General features: G+C 34.6%; 2 protein-coding genes across 2 annotated transcripts in view; both read right to left on the bottom strand.

The window, feature by feature from the left end:
- LOC148679789 (uncharacterized) overlaps window positions 1-20525 on the bottom strand; it is a 415121-nt gene that overhangs the window by 68345 nt on the left and 326251 nt on the right. The window lies entirely within an intron of this gene.
- Window positions 1-20525, bottom strand: part of cpne4b (copine IVb) — a 130786-nt gene that overhangs the window by 51586 nt on the left and 58675 nt on the right. The window contains exons 9-10 of the mRNA XM_087295616.2: window positions 15983-16069; window positions 12081-12140 (exon numbers count right to left, since the gene is read on the bottom strand). Of these exons, the coding sequence (XP_087151742.1) occupies window positions 12081-12140; window positions 15983-16069 (147 nt within the window). The remainder of the gene's footprint in view (window positions 1-12080; window positions 12141-15982; window positions 16070-20525) is intronic.

The raw sequence follows: 20525 nt of genomic DNA, 5'->3' as shown, positions 1-20525 counted from the left end.
AGAGGCTTGATAGAGTTAGCTGGAAGCCCAGCTAGTAGAGAGTTGCAGTAATCCAGTTTGGAGAGAACAAGAGCTTGAACAAGGAGTTGAGCTGCATGTTCAGAAGGGTCGGATCTTTCTGATGTTATAGAGTGCAAATCTGCACGATCGAGCAGTTCTAGAAATGTGGTCAAAGAAGTTTAGTTGGTCATCAATCGTTACTCCAAGGCTTTTCACCATTTTGGATGCAGTATAATTTAAAAAATTGCAGTACATTTAAAAAGATTTGCGGCCATTTTATAGGCTACAGGCTATGGTGTATAACAATGTTTTTTTTTTGTATGGTAAAGGACAATGCACATTGATTTGAAACTTTTAATTGCATTTTTATGTCCTGTAAATAATAAAAGCTGAATCAGATTAATAAAATCGAATCTTAATACCTGCAAACGGGGCCACAGTTACTTTTTTTTTCACTGACTGGCATGACTGGCAAACGCGTCAGAAAAAAAACTGCTGAATCTCTGCAAATATTTGGTTAACTTATAAAACAAATGTATGGTTTAGTGATGTTAGTAATGCATAGAAAAATGCAAAGCAGAATTATTAAAGTTATTATTTCATTGATCTGAACATAACCATTTATAATATAATTACTAACCCGTCGTCTAAAATATTAAAATAATAAAATAGTCTATTATTTTATTCGTGGCTAGAGCTTGATTAAATTGATTAACAAGCCATGTGCTTTTGTTTGTTTGTTCTCGGTACTGGGTATACGCAAAACATTTTCTAAAATGTCAAGCAGTATTTGTCTATAGCTTTAATTAATTCAAAATATTAAAAATAACAATAATAAAATTATAAAAATACAAAGATAAATAGAGCAGCATTTTGCTAATTATAATATTCCTTTATATTTATATACATGTGTTTTTGCATATTCGTTATTTCACTTGATGCATTCGTTATTTAATGTTTGAATACTGAAATAAAAAGCCATCGTTTAAAAGGTTATTTCACCATCAAAATGTAGCCTGTTATATGTATCATTAACGTTTTATATAAAACTGCTGTGCAGTGTAAATGGGACCTTAATACAGTTTAAAGCGAAGTTGTCTGTAAGGATGATGGGCATGGCATGTCTATTGTTGTGGCTCGCGTTGTGAATATTAGAAAATAACTGTCGGGTGAAGGCTTTATGGTCGTGCGGAATTGTCTGCTGCTGTCATGGCTCAGCAGGCAACACCCTATTCATCTAGGCTATGTTCGGTGTTTTTATGTACAAATTCGTTTTGGCGAATGCTAGAGCGTAATAGAGATATTTTAAATAACAAGTAGTTCAGTCCAGAAGTTGCTGTGCATAGAAACATTCATTTTCATAAGGCCCCATTTGCGGTTTGGTTTTAAAACGCATAGGTTTTGCTACGGTTACGCCATCCGTCCTCGGGAGTTTTGGATTTTGTGTAACCATGTTTGTGGAAAACACTTGAGGGTGGAGACATACCCCTTCCCCCATCTCATAACCAAAAGCTTGTCTTTCAGGTGTTAATGGGCATCAGTGAGACCGAAGTCATGTCGCATTTCCACTGTCGGCCTATAGCTCGCAGCGCGTAACGCAAACCCAGCCCCCAGAACGTCCCCCGACTGTTGGCATCGTGCATTCGTTAATAACGCGGTAGAAAATGTATTTTATAACATCCTCATTTAGACACAGTCAAACATTCAGCCCAAATGCACTGGAGAGACCTGAAACGTGTTCCCAAAAATGCTCTGTTTGCACGATTTGATTATAATCATCATATCCAAATACTTTATAAATAATATTCTAAACCTTCTCTGGTGTTTATTGTTTTTAGAAAATATCTAAAATCTTTTAAAAGAAAATATATTGTAAAATAAAAGTTTGATTTGGCTTTAACGGTTTTATTTATGTATAGGCCTACCTAAACTGTTATAGCTTGCTTTTGCTTGTTTTATATTGGTTTATTTATTTAATGCGATTTTATTATATCAGATAATGTAATTCTTTAAATTAATTTCAATGTGGCTTAGGCTTATCAAGATATGACACTTGTTTTGAGTCTACAAAAGGTAATTTGTAAAGTTTTATGTCTTTCTGTTTTATTCATATGGTGTATTATCTGCAAAATAAATAACAAAAAGAAAGAAGCCGCTAGCAGCATCAACAGAGCTGTGAAGAGAGCGCTCTTTTGCTCGGTCTCTCACACACAACCTTTATGTCTGCTGTGTCTTTAATATGGTGTGTAGATTATTATGCGTTATTGAAACATCAAGGGGGACGCAGCAAAATCACTAATAAATTAAAATTGTATTATTCTATGCAACAGCCTTACATTTAAAACGGAAACATAAGGGCGATTATAAGCAAAAAGACCTCAGCCTATAAGTCTAGATGTTTTCTTTTCCTTTTTTATTTGTTTATTTGTTTGGCGCATGTGTGCGATAGGAAAACTAGTGTAATTACGGCAAGCCATCTTTCCCAGACTCGGGGCAAATTCCTTTCACTCCGTCCCGAAGCCCCAGCTGGCCCTCCTGCCATCCACTGCGTAAAACATATGCTGGATAAGTTGACGGTTCATTCCGCTGTGGCGATCACAGACTAATAAAGGGACTAAACCGAAAAGAAAATGAATGAAGAATGAATGAATAAATTAATAATAATAAAATAAAAATAAGGTAATAAGCGGCCTTTTTTTTTTAGAGATGGTACATTTGAATTGCCTCTTCCCACTTCCCCCACCTCGAAATTGAAAGTTGCAAAGAGAACTATAGCTCATTGATGCCTTAGCCTAAATAGCAAAGATCATAGCCCATTTACACATCAACACAGTGCAAGTTTAGCGGAAGAATGTCATATCAGAATCACGCAGATGAAGCACACCAGCTACTACTATGAAACTATTAAAATTGTTTTGTCATAAATTTGCTTATTTGCAGCAGCTTTTTTTCGCGCAACAGAAATGCGGCGTTGGGAAGCCGTCAATGAATAAAAACAGGGTCAATAGTGAAATCGGCTTTTCATTGTATCCCTATTACCTATTTCAGTGCATTGAAGGCCTTTATGGTGTCATCTCGATAGAACAGCCAAAGTTATAAATAATTTAAAGAACAAAGTTATAAAAACTCAAATTGCATACACTGTTAACCCTTACTGTAGATTATGCAGTAAATAACTGTAAAATAGCCAGTGTTTGGCTGTAATGAAAAGAAACAGTATTTTACTGTAAAAGGAGCAGGATTTGTATGAAATTCTGTAGTGCAAAGAATAAATTACAGTAATTTACTCTATGTACCATTACAGATATTTACTGTGATAATAAATGGTAAATTACTGTTCAACCATTACTGCCCCATCTACTCTAATGCTTTATGTTCCTATTTTATATTTATTTTATCTCTGTGTTTTCTTTGGTTCCTTTTATGTTTTTAACATTGAGTATCAGGAGTCAACCAATGCCACAGAGCTTATTAAAAGGTAAGTATAAGATATGGACGAAATGCATTTAAAGGCAAAAATATTCACACAGAGCAAAGAAATTGTCACAATAATTTTTATAACTTTGTTTACTTTTTCTATAATTAATCTAATTTAATTGCCTAGTTTGACCTATAGTTAAGATTTTAAATTGCACTTTCAACTGAATTTTAGTATTTTGCTAAATAACTAGTAAAAATGTGTTATTTAAAAAAAAAAAAAAAAAAAAAATATATATATATATATATATATATATATATATATCTTAAACAACACACAGAGACTTGTGTTGCTTGCAGAGACTCAATGAATTTGTCTGGAAAACTGGCAAGTAAAAGTGCCATTAACAGTATAAAGGCTTTCCTAAATAAACGTATAAATCATTATATTTGTTGTGTTTTTTATTATTACTACAGATTTGGAACGACATGAGAATCAGATTATTTATTTATTTTTTTTTTCTATGGATGAAGTTTATATTATAGTATATTTTTATTGTTTCTATTAAACGATATGTGCATAACTGTGATAAATGTAGGCAGTTGCTTTGAAAATATGCTATGTACCAGGGGTGTCAAACTCCTGGAAGGCCACAGCCTAGTAGAATTTAGTTCCGGCCCTGCTTCAACACACTACCTTTAGATTTAGTTTGATCAGGTGTGTTTAATTAGTATAACTGCACTGTTGCTCTGTAGATTGTGCAGTAAATAACTGTAAAAAAACAATGATTTAGGCATCACCACACACTCCCACAGGCTGTCCGTCTTATTCTAAACACAAAGGTGTTAGAAAGAGTTTTCAGAAAATGCTGGCCCTTTAAGAGAGTCAGGTGTTTGATTTGTTTACTGCTGAATGTGCTCTATTCTCTGTCCATCAATTCAGAGGTTGAGTCTGATATGTTTTAGGCTTTAAATAAGAATCTACAATGAGTAAGTAAAATGTGTTCAAATGTTTTTGAGGGTTCCTGAAATAAGGCTGTGTTTTAAGTTATATTGTTGTTATCTTGAACTGTGTACTTGAAAGCTACATTGTTAGCTAGTTAGCCTCTCCTCATATAACTTCTTACATTACTTTTGTTTAAGTATATGTATTTATTGGATATTGCATACTGCCATAATGTACAGATGCTAACAGTTGAATGTATCTTTCTGGCAACTAAGCCAAAATTAAAATTCCATCACCTCAGTAAGGTAACATGTGCACATCATCACAGGGAATCACAAAAACATGATACACATAGCCATCCACACACAAAAGCTCCACTGTCCGGTCCCAGGTTGTGAGTTTGTTGCTAAGTATTTTTCAGAGCTGTGTTTCCATCTATGAATTTATATTAGAAACAATAAAAAAGTTTTTTGTCATGAGATAATTATAACAATAAAATATTGGATCCTTTGGTTTTTCGGTGTTGCCAACTTTATTTTTGTTTTCTATAATTATTTTAAACTTTTTGAGATTTGACAGAGCTTTTAATTATTTAAAACTTTAAAATTTAAAATAATTATTTTGTGTTTTTTACTGTTCAGTTTTTGTTTTTTTTTTGCATGGTCAGCATTGAGGAGAGAGTAACACATTTCACTGCAGCACTTTGTGTGTGTGTGTGTGTATTGGATAAGTGATTGTGATAAATGTTAGCAGTTGCTTTAAAAGTATGCTATATATCAGGGGCCTGTTTCAGAAAGGAGGTTAACTGAAAACTCAGAGTATGTTAACCCTGAAATGAGAGAAACTCTGGGTTTTCCGTTTCAAAATGGCAGGTTTGTTAAACTCGAGAAAGCAGGGTAAGTCAAGCCTGTTTCTGAAAGAGAGGTAACTTTAACTCAGAGTCAGTTACTGTGGTAACTTACTCTGTGAATCTAACCTGGTCAGAAGCAGGTTTTATTCTCTAAACTCAGAGTTTCTGTCGGTCTCCTCCCCTTTTTTAAAGATGAAGCGGTATTTCTCGCCTTAGCCTTACGTCTCCAAACACCTATTTTAATGCTTATTTTGGATACGTGCATAAAAACGATTGATAGAAACGTCATGACGCACATAATTTTTTATAATATGCATAAAAAACGCGCATAACTGAGTAGGATAAACTTTTATTCGATAGAAAATGTGCGCATAAACTACGATGGAAACACTTTTACTGAACAAATTACAGTATGTACATTAAAAAAGATCATGATCATATGATAATGAAAATGTGTGTAAATGAACAAACCAGCAGGCTGAGCACACTGTAAAGCGTCTTAAATATTGTTTTAGTCATTCTAAAATGCCTTAACTGTTTCAGTATTAGTGTATATTATTAATTACCTCCGAACGTCTGGTGCGTGTCAAGAGTCTCCGCGTCTCATGGCTTCAGACGCCCCCACGTGTTCATTGTGTTTCAGCATTGTCTTCTGACATCGGGGCGCAAGTACATTAATTAGGCTAAATAAAGAATTAATTGACGCAGCTTCTTCTACCACAGTGAATTCTGTTTTTACTGTTGATATTTGGTGCCAGTTTAATCAGGAAGTGACGTTTTTTTTCTCTTTGACTCGTTGGATGGAATTTTATTCGCATCTTTTATGCAATATTCCAGTTTTGCACATACATTTATGTAATATATTTGGATGGAAACATAGCTATTGCCTACATTTTAGTCACACACAGAAGAACTGTACGAGAATGGCTTATCCTTTTTTAATAAATAATTAAATTAAATTCCCCTTCGACATGCACTGTAACTACATTAATGGGATTATTATTCTTTCTAAAAATTATTTTTAGTACTGCTTACCTTCTAAATGTTATATTAACCTTTATCACTTGATCAATAAAAAAGGCAGACACACAAGTGCACTGTTAAATCATTTAAAACTAATAAATGTATAAAAAAAAAGTTTAGAAAAAAAATATAAACGTCACAAATTACATTACTTATTTTATTATACTTAAATATTTAAATACTTAAAAAGTGAAATTAGACATTAACTTGAGCAGCTGTTTTCCCACGCTAACTTCTTCTTCACTGATGGTTGCTTCTTTTCAAATATATACGCTCATATTTGCTATAACTTTGCATGAGAACATCAAGTTCAGCTGGAGAAAGAAATGCTGATCTCTTTTATAAGATGTTGCCATAGTCACTCGTAATGTCTGCGCTCCATTGATAATGCCTTTTTAAAGTCACGGTGTGCGCGCTTAACTCTGAGTTGGTCTACTCGAAGTTGATTGACCCAACTCAGATCAGCTATTCTGAAACCGAAAACTCAGAGTTTTTAATCTCTCGGTAAATCAACTCAGAGTTCAAGTTTAAACTCTGAGTTGTTTGAACCTCCTTACTGAAACAGGCCCCAGGGGTGCTTAATTCTGTTCCTGGAGATCTACCTTCTGCAGATTTCAGTTGCTATCCATATCAAACACACCTAAACCAATTAATTAGGACCTGAACACCACGTGATAATTACAGGCAGGTGTGTTTGATATGGGTAACAACTGAAATCTGCAGCAAGGTAGATCTCCAGGAACAGGATTAAGCACCCCTGCTATATACCATGGGGGTCAAACTCCAAGTTACTGGAGAACTGCAGGGCAGCAGAGTTTAGTTCCCACCCTGCTTCAACATTACCTGTAGATTTCTAACGAGCCTTAATTAGTTTTATCAGGTGTGTTTAATTAGAGTTACAGCTTAAAGTCCCGGTCACACTGCACTTTTCTCCCTATAGACTTCCATTTATACGCATGTGAATGCTGCAGACCTGGAATGATAGCTCATGCGACAAATTTTACAGTTTGCAGCATTGGAAAGTTCAAGCTTGGAAAACTCTGAACTGCGAAATCACATCATGTGATTGCTTGAGACTAATCAAAGATCAAACCATGACCTCTCTGAACAAAAATTATGGACCAGTTGCTTGCTTTTTCAATCTCTAAATATTTTGTTTAATCCCACTCCTTTTCACAGTGCCATATGACAGAATGTTGCATGCTTAAACGTTAGTTTGACTGCAGCCTTGCTGTGCAGACCTGTGGCTTTCAGTAATATGTAAGATGATATTTATATGTGGTGATTTCTTAATTTTGTTATACATTTTCTGTTTTATATATGTTTGCTGCCAAAAAAATAAAATAAATTTGTGAGAATTTACAACTTAATTAATTTAAAGAATTAATAACAGGTAAGAATACTAATTAATTTTAGTAACACCTTGACATACTATTGTGTATGCAGTATAATGCTGTGAGTTGTAACACTACAGTACAGTAATTAACTGTACACAGTTTCCAGTTAGTTACCACTACTTCTCTATTACAGTAATTAACTGGCAACACTGTTGCCAGCTACTCACTGCAATGGTTCGGTTACAGTAAACAACTGGCAACACTGTTGCCAGCCACTCACTGTAATGGTTCAGTTTCAGTAATTAACTGGCAACACTGTTGCCAGTTACTTACTGTAGCCAAACTTTTACAGTGAGTAGCTGGCAACAGTGTTGCCAGTGTTCTACTGTAAAAAAGCCTGGTAAGGTCTAACAGTGTAAATAAACAATTAAAAATATGTTTAGGTTGTCTATTTAATTGCCCTCGTGATGATGGTGTGCTTTATCATTATGTGCGTTTTACTTATAACTAACCTGATTCAAATGATGGATCTGCGACAGAGAAACTAGGGGTTTTGGGGGACATGCATCACTATATCCTTTTTTTCCCCAAACTGTGCATAGTTCAGCTGCAAGTTACTGTACGTCTTTTTTTGGAAAAGCACCCCATGTCCGCTAGTGCCGCGCGCCTCTTTCTCTGGGCAAAAATGAGTTGATTTTTAAAATAATAAATATATAGATTAATTAAATTTTCAGCAAAAGAGACATTTATTTCATATTTCACTATGCATTTCATCTGATCTTTATAGCTTAATTAAACACATATTGTCAAAACCCACACATAGGCCTATTGTATGAAAATGAAAAGGGCATTTTTTGTTATTATTACACTACTATTTGTTATTTGTTGCCTAGGCTATTTTCACATTTGAGGTGCTTTATTGGCATGACAAGTAACTGTACATTCGTTTTGCCAAAGCAGTGCGCGTCTCACAAACAAGACAGTGCAAAAAGGGCAGTAGTGCAAACAAATATGAAAATAACATATAATAAAAAATGATTAATAAAAATAAAAATAGAATAAAAAATAAAAATATAATAATAAAAATAAAAATAGATTTTTGATAACATTAAACAGGATAAAGGTAATAATAGTAGCCTATTATCAAAAGTAAGTCCACATAAAGAGTTCCAGTATTTGTGTGTTGGAGACAGGAGCGGGTATTGTTGGGTGAACACACAGCAGCACACACACTCCCCCAGTAAGATGGGTTCTGTTCGACAGGGACTCAAAGTTGTTTTGTATGTGTTGGATTATTGGGTAGAATTTCTCCCGGATCTCGGAGTATTTAGTGCACTCAGGATATGCAGCTCCGTCTCAATCAGCTGCTGAGGGCACAGCCGCTTCTCCACCGGCAGCCATGTTTTTTTTGTGCCGGCCCGTCTTTACGGCTAGCTGATGTCCGCTGCCCGCTTCTAACATGTTAGAAAATACAGCAAATCAAGCTGTCGGTATCTCCCCGCGGTTGAAATTGTTCGTTATTGGAAAAAAAGAAGAATAAATATCAGCGCGCAGTAGTTGCTTTCTAGATTATTTAGGCCTATATTCAGCTGTTTTAATCTTGCAATTCTGATAATTAGAGATAATGTCTGTTTTTATCAACTTGTCTGTCATTTATTTCTCATTTGCTACTTATTTTATTAATTTGTTGATGTTAATATACTACATAGTCTTGTATATGCATATCTAAAATCCTTTGGCATTCAAATTTGCTTTGAACTTGAAAGAGAGAAAGAATCGGATATTACCTGTCAGAGCACATTGCATATGCTTTTTTTGAAATAACATTTATTTAACAAATATTTTAGCACATCGAAAGTAATTAAATTACCTGTCTTTTGATTAAAACCTTTATGCAAAAAGATAAAAAAAAAGGCAATATGCGACACATGACATGCATCACTCTCATGCCACGTTTTGAGGATAAAATCGCTTTTAGGTGCTGCTTTGAATAAAATAAAACTATTAAAAAGCACATTAAAGACTACTCATAAAATAAAACATTCATAAAGGAGTATCTTATGAAAAAACACCAATTGACGGGCTCTGCCTTTCGGTTTTAAAAGAATCATGCAGCTTTAAAAATATAATTTGCTGAAGAGAAATGACAGGGAAAAAAAGATTGAACATATCGGGACTGTCAAAAGAACATTCCTCTTTGATATATTCTTTCGACTCCGACACATCAGCTAAGATTATGAACGACGGAGTGTCTCTCCTGCTTCAGTGGCGTGTCCAGCTGGTTATAAACGAGGAGGCGGAGAGAATGCGCGCTGCTTAGTTTCGGCTCGATATATTTAAATAAAATCTAACAACGAGTTGCTTATAACGCTCAAAAAGTTAAACTCAAATGCACAACCCTTGTTGGTTGCACCTGCGGGATGCACAATGAACCTAACGCGCCATTATCTTAATTCTATATTTGTGAAGAATGAGCCAACCGCATATGCTTAGTCCTGTTGGTCGGGACTCTGCTTTATAACTTATTAGTTTATTACAATAATCACACTTAGCTTTGCCATTGTTCTTCACCACATAGCCACTCAACACATCTTGCGGTCCATCTTTGATGTTTAGATTATTGAAGGTGCTATTGACGTTTTGAGAAAAAAATTAATAGTACTGAAACTAAATTATTAAAAATAAACTTGCGGGACTTCATTTAGCCTATGTCCTGCAGCAACATTATTTTTATTACACTTTAAGTGATCTGCTTGAGGTAGGTCACGTTTATCAATGGTAAGTTTTAGCCTAGGTTTACATCAATAACATAATGTGCATTGTCCTTTACCATACAAAAAAAAAAAAAAAACATAATACACCAGTTGCCTGTAGCCTATAAAAAGGTCGCAAATATTTTTAAATGCATTAAAAGGCAAGCACATATGTTAGCCTTAGTTTGTTCACACTCTGCCTAACATAAATGCTGTATTTTAATATAGCCAATTTTGATTAATTAGCTTTAACTGACAGCCTTTTCTTCTTTTTCCGCGGTTATGCGGCATTATATTTCACACGCATATGCAAGGTGACTGAATATGAAATTAAAATACAAAACATACTGAGCGATTAAGTAAAAAAACAAAACAAAACAACAGTTATACTTTAAAGCAGAACATTGACGTTTTAAAACAAAAAAACGGAACTGAAACTAAATTATTAAAAATAAACCTGCCAGACTTAATTTATGTCCTATTTTCATTATTCATTTATTTTCATTATTCGTTTGTTATTATGTACTATAATTGAAACATAAAATGAGATCGTAAATATAATCAACAACGAAAATGTAAATAAAAACGTAAATTAAAAATATAAATGAACATGTCTAGTCTTAGTTCTATCAAAATAGCAAACACTACATCTCTCTATATTTAGACTAAAAGACTGCTTTATTTATTTATTTATTTATTTATTTAAGACTAATTATTTGAACTGAATGTTTGTGCTTTCATTTTAGTTGTCTTTCATTTCTTCAATTCTATTTTTCAAAACGAATCCTCTTTGCACTTAATAAGTTTACAATAAACCAGGTAAAAAAAAAATAAATGTAAGTTGAGGTGATCGCAAGTTCACAACTGTGAGGTGATGTGCTCTACCGGCAGGATAATCTATATTATTTTGCTGTTTTTCATATGCGCACGTTTAAGATTTGAGATTATAACATTGCCATGATAGTCAAAGAAATCAAAACATTATTTTCACCCCAACGCAATTTAATCGGGCACTGAAGGCTAATAACTTAATTCTTATATTTGCTTTTTGACTTCTCACCATGTATCTTTTCTACAGCATAGTATAGTGTAAGAGCATGTCTATTACCAGAAAAACTATATTAAAATTATATTTTAATTGAACACATCACATCACATACAGTAAGCTACGCCTACAGAACAGTCTGTTTAGCATTGTGAAAAGGCAAAGCTGAATATCTGTGGTTAAAGTGCCACCCAGCGGTCAAATGCTGCTGGCGCATCAAGTACCGCCGTCGCCGCGGCATGAATGGCGGCACAAGGAACACATTGAAGTAGTAACATCTGTAGTAAAAGTGAATGGTGGACTAAAGCAAAGCCTTATTTTTCTGGACAAACTATAGATATAAAATGAATACATAATAATATTTAAAGTCATCTGAGTTCACAAAATAGATTTAGTTTAAGATTAAAATAATTACTGAATGATGAACTAATAATTTAGCCAGGTTTTGTGAACTGAGTAAAATAACTGATTCATTAAATAGACCTGAGGCATTCATTATTCATTATAGCTGCATAAAAAAAGCAGACAGTGCAAATCTGCAAAAAAAATTCTGCAAAAAAAGTCATACAGATTTGAAATAACATGAAAATTTGTAAATACAGTAATCACAGAATCCAAACTGTGGATGCTCAGTTGCAAACTAAACTGCCTGAATAAACAATTTACATTTATTGATGGTTGAGTGGGTGAAGTACTCTCCAATACTTACTGTGAACTGAATCTGACAACCTCCCATTATGTAATCCAGGAAAGAGTGCATCTTAATGATCTGAAAAGCAGATAATATATTATTCGTTATGCTGGATGCTGATGAGTCAACAATCAACTCCAGTTGTGTGAATCCTACATCAGCAGTTGTGTGCATATAATATAAATATATATTTTATTTTTTTTTTGTTTAATTTTTTTGTTTTAGTTTTTTCACTTTTTACTTTATTAAAAACTTTTTTACTGTTTATTTTGTGAATATATAACAGTTAATAGTGTACCACATCAATTATAATTTAAATATTTTGTAGAACCACTAAATACAGTGCATTACATTTTCTTTTTGACTTAGTCCCTTTACTAATTTTGGGTCACCACAATGGAATGAACGACCTTATTTATTTATCTATTTATTTATATATTTATATATATTTATTCCATGGTCTGTTAAAATTCTTGATTCTGATTGGCTGAAAGGTGTGCATTATTATAGGAATACTACATACTATAGATTAACATTTTTCCAGGGGAGAAGCTTGGACCATACTTTTTAGACACTACATTTCTAAACATAATAGTTTTAATGACTCATTTCTAATAACCGATTTATTTTATCTTTGCCATGATGACAGTAAATAATATTTTACTAGATATTTTTCAAGAAACTTCTATACAGCTTAAAGGGACATTTAAAGGCTTAACTAGGTTAATTAGGTTAACTAGGCAGTTTAGGGTAATTAGGCAAGTTATTGTATAACAGTCATTTGTTCTGTAGATTATCAAGAAAAAATATAGCTTAAAGGGGCTAATAGTTTTGTCCCTAAAATGGTGTTTAAAAAATTTAAAACTGCTTTTATTCTAGCCGAAATAAAACAAATAAGACTTTGTCCAGAAGAAAAAATTTTATCAGACATACTGTGAACATTTCTTTGCTCTGTTAAACATCATTTGAGAAATATTTAAAAACGAATATAAATGAACCAACTGCACTTGAAAACAAACGTTTTTTGGTTTTGTCATCTGTATGAAATGAACGCGAGGTACAATCCGTCTGCATGGCAGGATCTACTCAAATGTCCACAAAGAGTGACTGTTATTTCCAGAGGAGCTTTACCATCAAGACCAAGTTGTAAATTACTTCTGAAGACCAGCGCAACCTGACGAGACTTTATTCAGAGAATGATAATGTGTAACATAGCCGTGGTTGGTGTCTTAATCTAGTTTCTTTCGAGAGCGCATGTACATCAGCTTGGGCACCCTAAAAAAGATTTTGTTTGATTTAAAAATTTAGAAACTAAACTTATGAGACAGTTGTTGCTTAGTTTTAAGCTTGGCAAGCAGTTTTGGAGAATTTAAGGTTATCTCATTCAGACAGAATGCCAGAGCATACTGCCTTAGAGGCGTTTCAAAGATGTCCGGCGAGTGAAATGACTTGCCTCATTGGTGTCAAACTCAATTGCTGAAGGGCTGCAGCTCTGCATAGTTTATCTCCAACCACATCCAACTCACATTTGCTAAATAGTCTCTAGTAGTCTTGAGTGCCCTAATTAGTTGCATCAGCTGTGTTTGATTAGAGTTGGAGCAAAACTGCGGCCCTCCAGGAATCTAGTTTCAGACCCATGCCTTAAAGCGACTTTGGTTTCAGTCAGTTTTGATCACAGTTTGAATGCGCTTCTTCCAAACATTTGTAGTTACAGTACCATAGCAACTAGCATGTGCTGCACAGGAAACCAATGAGGATGGTTAATGGCAGACAGGAAATCCACAAAATTAGAAAAAATACTCATCAATTATGCCACAAATCAAGTAGTTATTGAAACAAGAATATATTCATTTTAAAGTCAAATTGGCAGTTTATGTATGAGGATAGCATGTCTTTAAAAATTTTAAACTCTGCACCCTAAGCAGTCAGCAGCAGGTTCGCGAATAGCTCAATGCCAAGAGATAAAGTCTAGATTGGATACACAGCCAGCCTAGAGTGCGGTATGCACATCAGTTTAGCAGCATTTTTTATGACACTGTATATCAATAATTCATATTTTTACAGTACTGTGACAATTGGGTTTAGGGTTAGGGTAAGGGTAGACATTAAAAAATATAATTTATTGAAATTACTCGGTACAACTACTGTTTTTATGTTACTATGACAGTTGGCTTTAGAGTTGGGGTGGAGGTAGACGTTAATAAAATACAATTAATGGGAAATTAATCGAAATAATTTTCGTTAACTTCCAGATGCAACCATATCTGATCTAGCAACACCCCCGCTGAGACAAGCTTTATATCAGCCAGACCATCTTAGACCATCTTAAAGCCAATCTGAAGATGCTAGATTTTTGTGCTGCACACAGGAGTAGTAACGAGCAAAAAAAAAAAAAAAAAAAACAAAGCATAACACATAACATTTTTATAGGTAAATAAAAAACATTTTTTTTTTCCAAGTCAAAGTATTAATGATAATACTGTTATTTACTGCATTGACAATAGGGCAAAGTAGCACCAACTTGGACTGAATTCTAATTTTATGCTAGTTTTGTTGAATAATATAAACAATGCAAACAATGTAAATGAAAAATAACAAGATGGTGCGGTCTCAGAAACTTTTATTCTTTGTAAACTCATAAGTGAAGTAACAGCTAGTTTTTGAAGTAAAATTATAAGGGTGCCCGATAACATAACAATTAGCATACTGTCCACCCTAAATTACTGAATATTACCATTTAGATCAGAAAGGTGGATATGCACATTGAGACGCAGGTATATTAATGGTTCGAACGAATCATTCATAATGGAGATTCATTGACAAACGACTCGCTCCCTCCATTAGAATTTGAAGTAAAAGCAGGAGAGTGGTGTGTTTCAGGACAGGGATTAGATCAAAATTAACAGGGAGGGAGATAATACATTTTCATGCAAACCAACAGATAAGGCCCTATCATATGCCTTGCGCAATAAGTCGCAAGATGTCTTTTTCGGTTCTTTCACGACAATTTGCTTTTGTATAATGTTATTATTATTAGCAGTATTATATAATATATGCACATTTATATTTGATTTAATAAAAACAAGCTTAGATTTGACTACTTGTCAGGTTTTGGACCATATGGGGCATAGCACGTGTGTTTGGATATCACTCAGTTTTTTAACCTCACTTTGTTATCATTGTTAATTTATTTGTTTGCTGGAAATTAAAACTTAACTTAGAAATAGTTTTGAAACAAATCTTTGGAAACTTTTAATGCTTTTGAACCCTGCGCTTTGGACTTTGAGCCTAGATCGTTAAAATAGAGCCCATGCTCTTTGTTGACAATGCTCATGCGGTCACTCATCCATTGATATAGAAAAGTGATGTCAAATTATAATTTTCGCTATTTAAAAAAAAAAATTGGCATAGTGACTACTGGGAAAACTCCCGTTCATAAATATATGTAAAAATGTTTATATATCTATAGCTCTGGATGGCCAGTCATCCACTGCACGTTGGTCCAACATTCATTTAAAAAAAAAAAAACTACCCTGTACTAAAATGGCAGCTCTGTTGGCGCATTCCTTCCAATGGAAAAAAACAGCGTAGGCGGCATCTAATGTAAATATCTGCAAAAGTGTTCAAAATTCTTCTCTTCTTAATCTCTCTCTGTCTGTCTGCCTGTAATTGCTAATTTAATGGAGGGACTAGAAATTTGATTTATGTCAAAACTGATGAAAATTCTGACAAATATTGCACAGCAAACAGCAAAACTAGTTTAAACTAAGGCCTACTTTAGCTAATGACTATGGAAAAAATAGGATAACCAATGGCTTGCCATGCATTAAAGGATTTGAATGCACTTCACAAAGGCAACCACACAAGCCATTGATTATCCCTTACACATTTATATATGCCTTACATATATATTTCCTCACCTTGCACAGGGTAAGAATGACCATTCCAGAATTTCTGTAGTTCTTCTTTTTCACTTGGTACTTAGGATTAATACACTCCCACTGGATCTGACAGAAAAAAAAATGTTACAGTAAGAAAACACTTCAGCACTATGTCGTTTATTCAGCTGTGCACATGATGGACCGCTTGGGCTTACAGGACTTTCATCTCAGGTCTGAGGTGTGCTTGTGAAATATCTGTGCCCACAGGCTGAGAAGCACATTTGACAGATGGATGTCTAAAAGACTAAGTATAACATTCTGCAGTTCTTCGGAAAAATGGTCTTTTAGAAAACGTAAGACTGATTGGATGGAAGGTAGCACTGAAAGAAAGACTTTCACAAGCATGCTATTGTTGATGGCCCAGATCAGATTGTAGTTTCTCTTGTAATGATGCCTGTCAGGGCAAAAAAAGAAATGTTTATCAAAACTAATGTTTGTGAAAAGGTTCTGGAAAACCTGATGATGCCATCAATCAAAACTACAGGAGTAATTTTAAATGATGCACAGACAATTATCTTAGCCTACTGTAAAGATGTTAAATTAGATCTTCTTGAAGAACATTCAAAAGTTTTCTTCCACCTCTAGAGAATGAAAGCATCAGATTTTTTTCAGCTGAAAATGAGGCACCTGTTTGTAAGCGCAGAGCAATCATTATACACTGATGGTCGAGGAATTCCACTTAACAAATGCAATGAGAGGTGCACGTTGAGGCCCATCGACTTTGCTCCTCTGAGCATTCGAGGGAACGATGGCGAATATGAAGTTAATGGAAATTAAAGCCACAGTGACTAGACTACTAATAAGCAGAGCTGAAAATAGATTTAAAAAAAAGAGAAGCAAATTCATTCAGATGCCAAAGACTGTATATGCAGAATATCCGGTAATGCAAACTACTGAATGTTTTAGTGAAATGTTACAGTTTTGAAGTGACAATACTGAATAAAGTATATAGGATTTATGCAATTCATAACTGAACATAACTTACTGTAGGCACTCGTTCATTCAAAAATACAAATAATAGCTCATATAAGAACAAATTATTTCAATTCGATTTTCAATTATTCTTCTTTCCTTTTTTACTTTCATAAATAAATCCCTCTTAAATGCATTTTAAATCCTTAAAATTATTTTCCTTTACTTGTTTATTGGGGCTTATTGTTTAATATATATAAGTTATCACACAATACACAAAAAAGGTCATATATGCTATTTTCGGTAATTTAAATCATTAGATACTATCTTTTTCAAAAAAAATTTTAAGCATTCATTCATTCATTCATTCATTCATTCATTCATTCATTCATTCATTCATTCATTCATTCATTCATTCATTCATTCATTCCTTTAACACAATATATGATATGTCCCTAAAACACATGCCGTTCTCTCAACACTATTGTTTATACTAGAGTGATCTCCTTCATAGCACAAGCAGGTTTATAAGAAGCATTATTAAATAACAGAACTCAGCTACAGTCCCATATCTAAAAACTTAATAAAACTTTAAAATATTCCAAATGTTCTATTTGTTTATCTTGGTTCTAATTCCTAGATTTTGAATAGCAGTAATATTGATATTAGTATATAACCTCTGTGCCAGCTTTGAGGTTTATTGTTATTTAATGTAATAAATATTATTTGGTTTCCCATGGTCCTAATTGTATTTTTTAAAATGGCTAACTAAAATCTCACATCATAGGTCAATAAATAAATAAGTTTACATTATTGTGTGTACTTTTGTTATTTTTATACATTTTATGCTCCTGTTTAAGCAGGTTTTTAAAAATGATGATAGTTTCATCACTAGACCATAAAATGAGATGAATTCAATAAAAATAAAAAAACGAATTTATTCTCATTTGTGTAATTCAGCAAAATACATCATTCAACCATTGTTAGGGACTGTGTTGCTATGCCAGCATTTTTAGCAGGGAACCACAGACTTCCCTCTCTCTAGACAATTCCTCGCGTTCTGTGTTTTCATGCAAGCTAAGATACATAGTCCCTCCAGTGTGTCTTCTCTGGCACCTCCACTCAGAGTGACAAGCCCAGAACAACTCCCTAAGCATCCAGGATACATTTAAAACACTTCTCCCAACCTGAAGATTGCAAGCCATCTTTTTCCAAACCAGCACTACGGCCTGATTGTTATCTCCACTGCTTCACACTTAACAGCAAACCACCCCAGGGCATGCTGACGACGTAGGTTCAATTAACCCAATGTGACAGTATTATCTGCAAATAGGAGAGATGAAATTCTGTGAACCCCAAACCAGACCTCTTCTTACCCCAAGCTGCATATAGGAAATTCTTTCCACAAAAATATTAAACAAAGCCAAAGGGCAGCCCCACCAGACACCAACATGAATTGGGAACAATTTTAACTTATTGCCAGCAATGTGAACTAAACTCTTGCTCCACAGGTAGGATAACACAAGAGGCATAGCACATGTGCACTGGTTGAGCTTAACTCCCATGACTTAACTCCCACAAACCCTCGAGTGCCATAGTGAGGTTATAGAGCTGGTCCAGGCTTCCATGACCTGGAAGAAATCCCCATTCTCCTCTCCAGCTTCCAGGCATAAACTTTTCTGGGGAGTTATGAGTAATATGATCCCTATTTAGTTGAAACACACCCACCAGTATCTTTAAAAATGAGGACTACCGCAGTTGCCCAATTCAGAGGTACTGTTTCCAAACTCCACGTGGTGGTTTAGAGGTGTGTCAACCAAGACAGCCCCACCACATCCAAAGACTTTAGGTAGTCAGGATCGATCTCATCCACACTGCAGAGCTTGCAGACTACTTTAATGATTTCAGTTTTGCTTGGAAAGGCATGGCAGTGGATTTGAGATTACTAACTGTCTGCATTGTTAATCAGCTATAGATCACATACAACTGGTGTTGGAAGTTAACTAGAATTATCTACATTATTTATAAAATTTCCCATTAATTGTATTTCATTAACGTCTACCCCTACACCAACCGTAAACTCAACCGTCACAGTAATGTAAAAACAGATCTGTATCTGGAGTCTTCTCAATTAGTATAGCTGATTAACCATATGGGTGGATGATAACATCCTTCTGAGCCTGCCAGTAGGCGCAGAAGGCCCCTACAGGCCCATACTGTATCTATCAGCTGATATCCACTGATAATGCTCATTTAATCGAGTGACAAATTTCGAAACGGGTATAACATAGCCAGTCAAGGTCAACAGCTATTTACTTAAACTATACCAGTGTTGGAAAAGAACTGCTTCCCCTTCATGAGAACCTAACAGTTTTGCCAGAACCTCTTTGAGGCTGACCAATAGTCCTCTTCTATGGTCACTCCAAACTCTTAGACTCTGGACTTTTCTCTGTCGGAGTTGCTCACGGTGAGAGGTGGTAGGCAGGTGTGAGCTTGCTTAAACAGTCCTTTGGAGAAGAAGGCATTAACATGATATAATAAGCTTACAGATGTAAGTTTGTAGAGAAATTAATATTGCCTTTAATTTACAACCAATAAGAATGAAGGACCACAGCTATCAAAAAATAGTCAAGTGTACATTAAAGACTTTTAAAGACTGACTAAAGGTTTTCTATTTTAAATAAATGCCTTGTATTCATCAAAAAAGTTTCTAAAAACTGCATCAAAAGTTCCCCAAATCTGTTATGTTAGACAACAACAAAAGCCTTGAGGTGTTTGTTTCTTGAAGTACTTCTTATCAGCAGACAGTATGGTTCATGACTACAACACTTAACTGTCAAAACATGACCTTGCAGTCATCTGACACAGCACAAATACACATCCAACTTTTCTCGCATGTGCTTTTTAGAAGTCACCTTTTTTTCTTCACTCTTATTCTTCTACCACTCTTTTCTCAGTTTATTTCATTATGTGTCATTTTCTTCCTATAGCCCCTCTCATTACTGTCCCTGCAGGTAACACTGTGTCCACAGTGACAATACATCAGAATCCTCCATATAATCAAGGACAAAAGGAAGTCAAAAAGAAGAATATGAGAGATGCAAACAGACAGACAGACAGTTCCAAACCACATAGGATGAGTCAAGAATAGGAGATAGGAATAGAAAGAAACCTAACAAATAGAACAAAAATAAAGAAAACTTACAAAGTGAGACATAAGATAAATAGTGTCAGGCCAGTTTCACACCACCTGCAAAGGTGTACATAAGAGAAGATGCAGCGTAATGTAACAGCATTGTGGTTTCACACTGACAATCTCACCAGCATATATAGCTGCAGACTATAAAAATAAACCATATCCTCTGAGCTACACAAGGAGGTGCTTTGGTTAGCTGCCATGTAGTTACTATCTGTCTTGCTATTGCGTTCCAAGAGTCTTCAAGTCCGTTAAAGTAGGCAGTTGTTTGGGCATTCTGTTTAGTTTCCAGGGTGTTATTGAGTAGTTGCTATTATATTCTGGTTAATTGCCAGAATGTCACAATGTGATTGCTAAGGTGTTCATAGTGGTTGTAAGCCTATTGCTATGCAGTTGCTAATGTGTTTTGGTAGG

Source organism: Danio rerio, chromosome 19, assembly GCF_052040795.2.
Source record: "Danio rerio strain M-AB ecotype USA chromosome 19, GRCz13ab, whole genome shotgun sequence".
Lineage (NCBI taxonomy): Eukaryota > Metazoa > Chordata > Actinopteri > Cypriniformes > Danionidae > Danio > Danio rerio.
The sequence above is the reverse complement of the archived record's forward strand: the minus strand, read 5'-3'. Positions and strand labels throughout refer to the sequence as shown.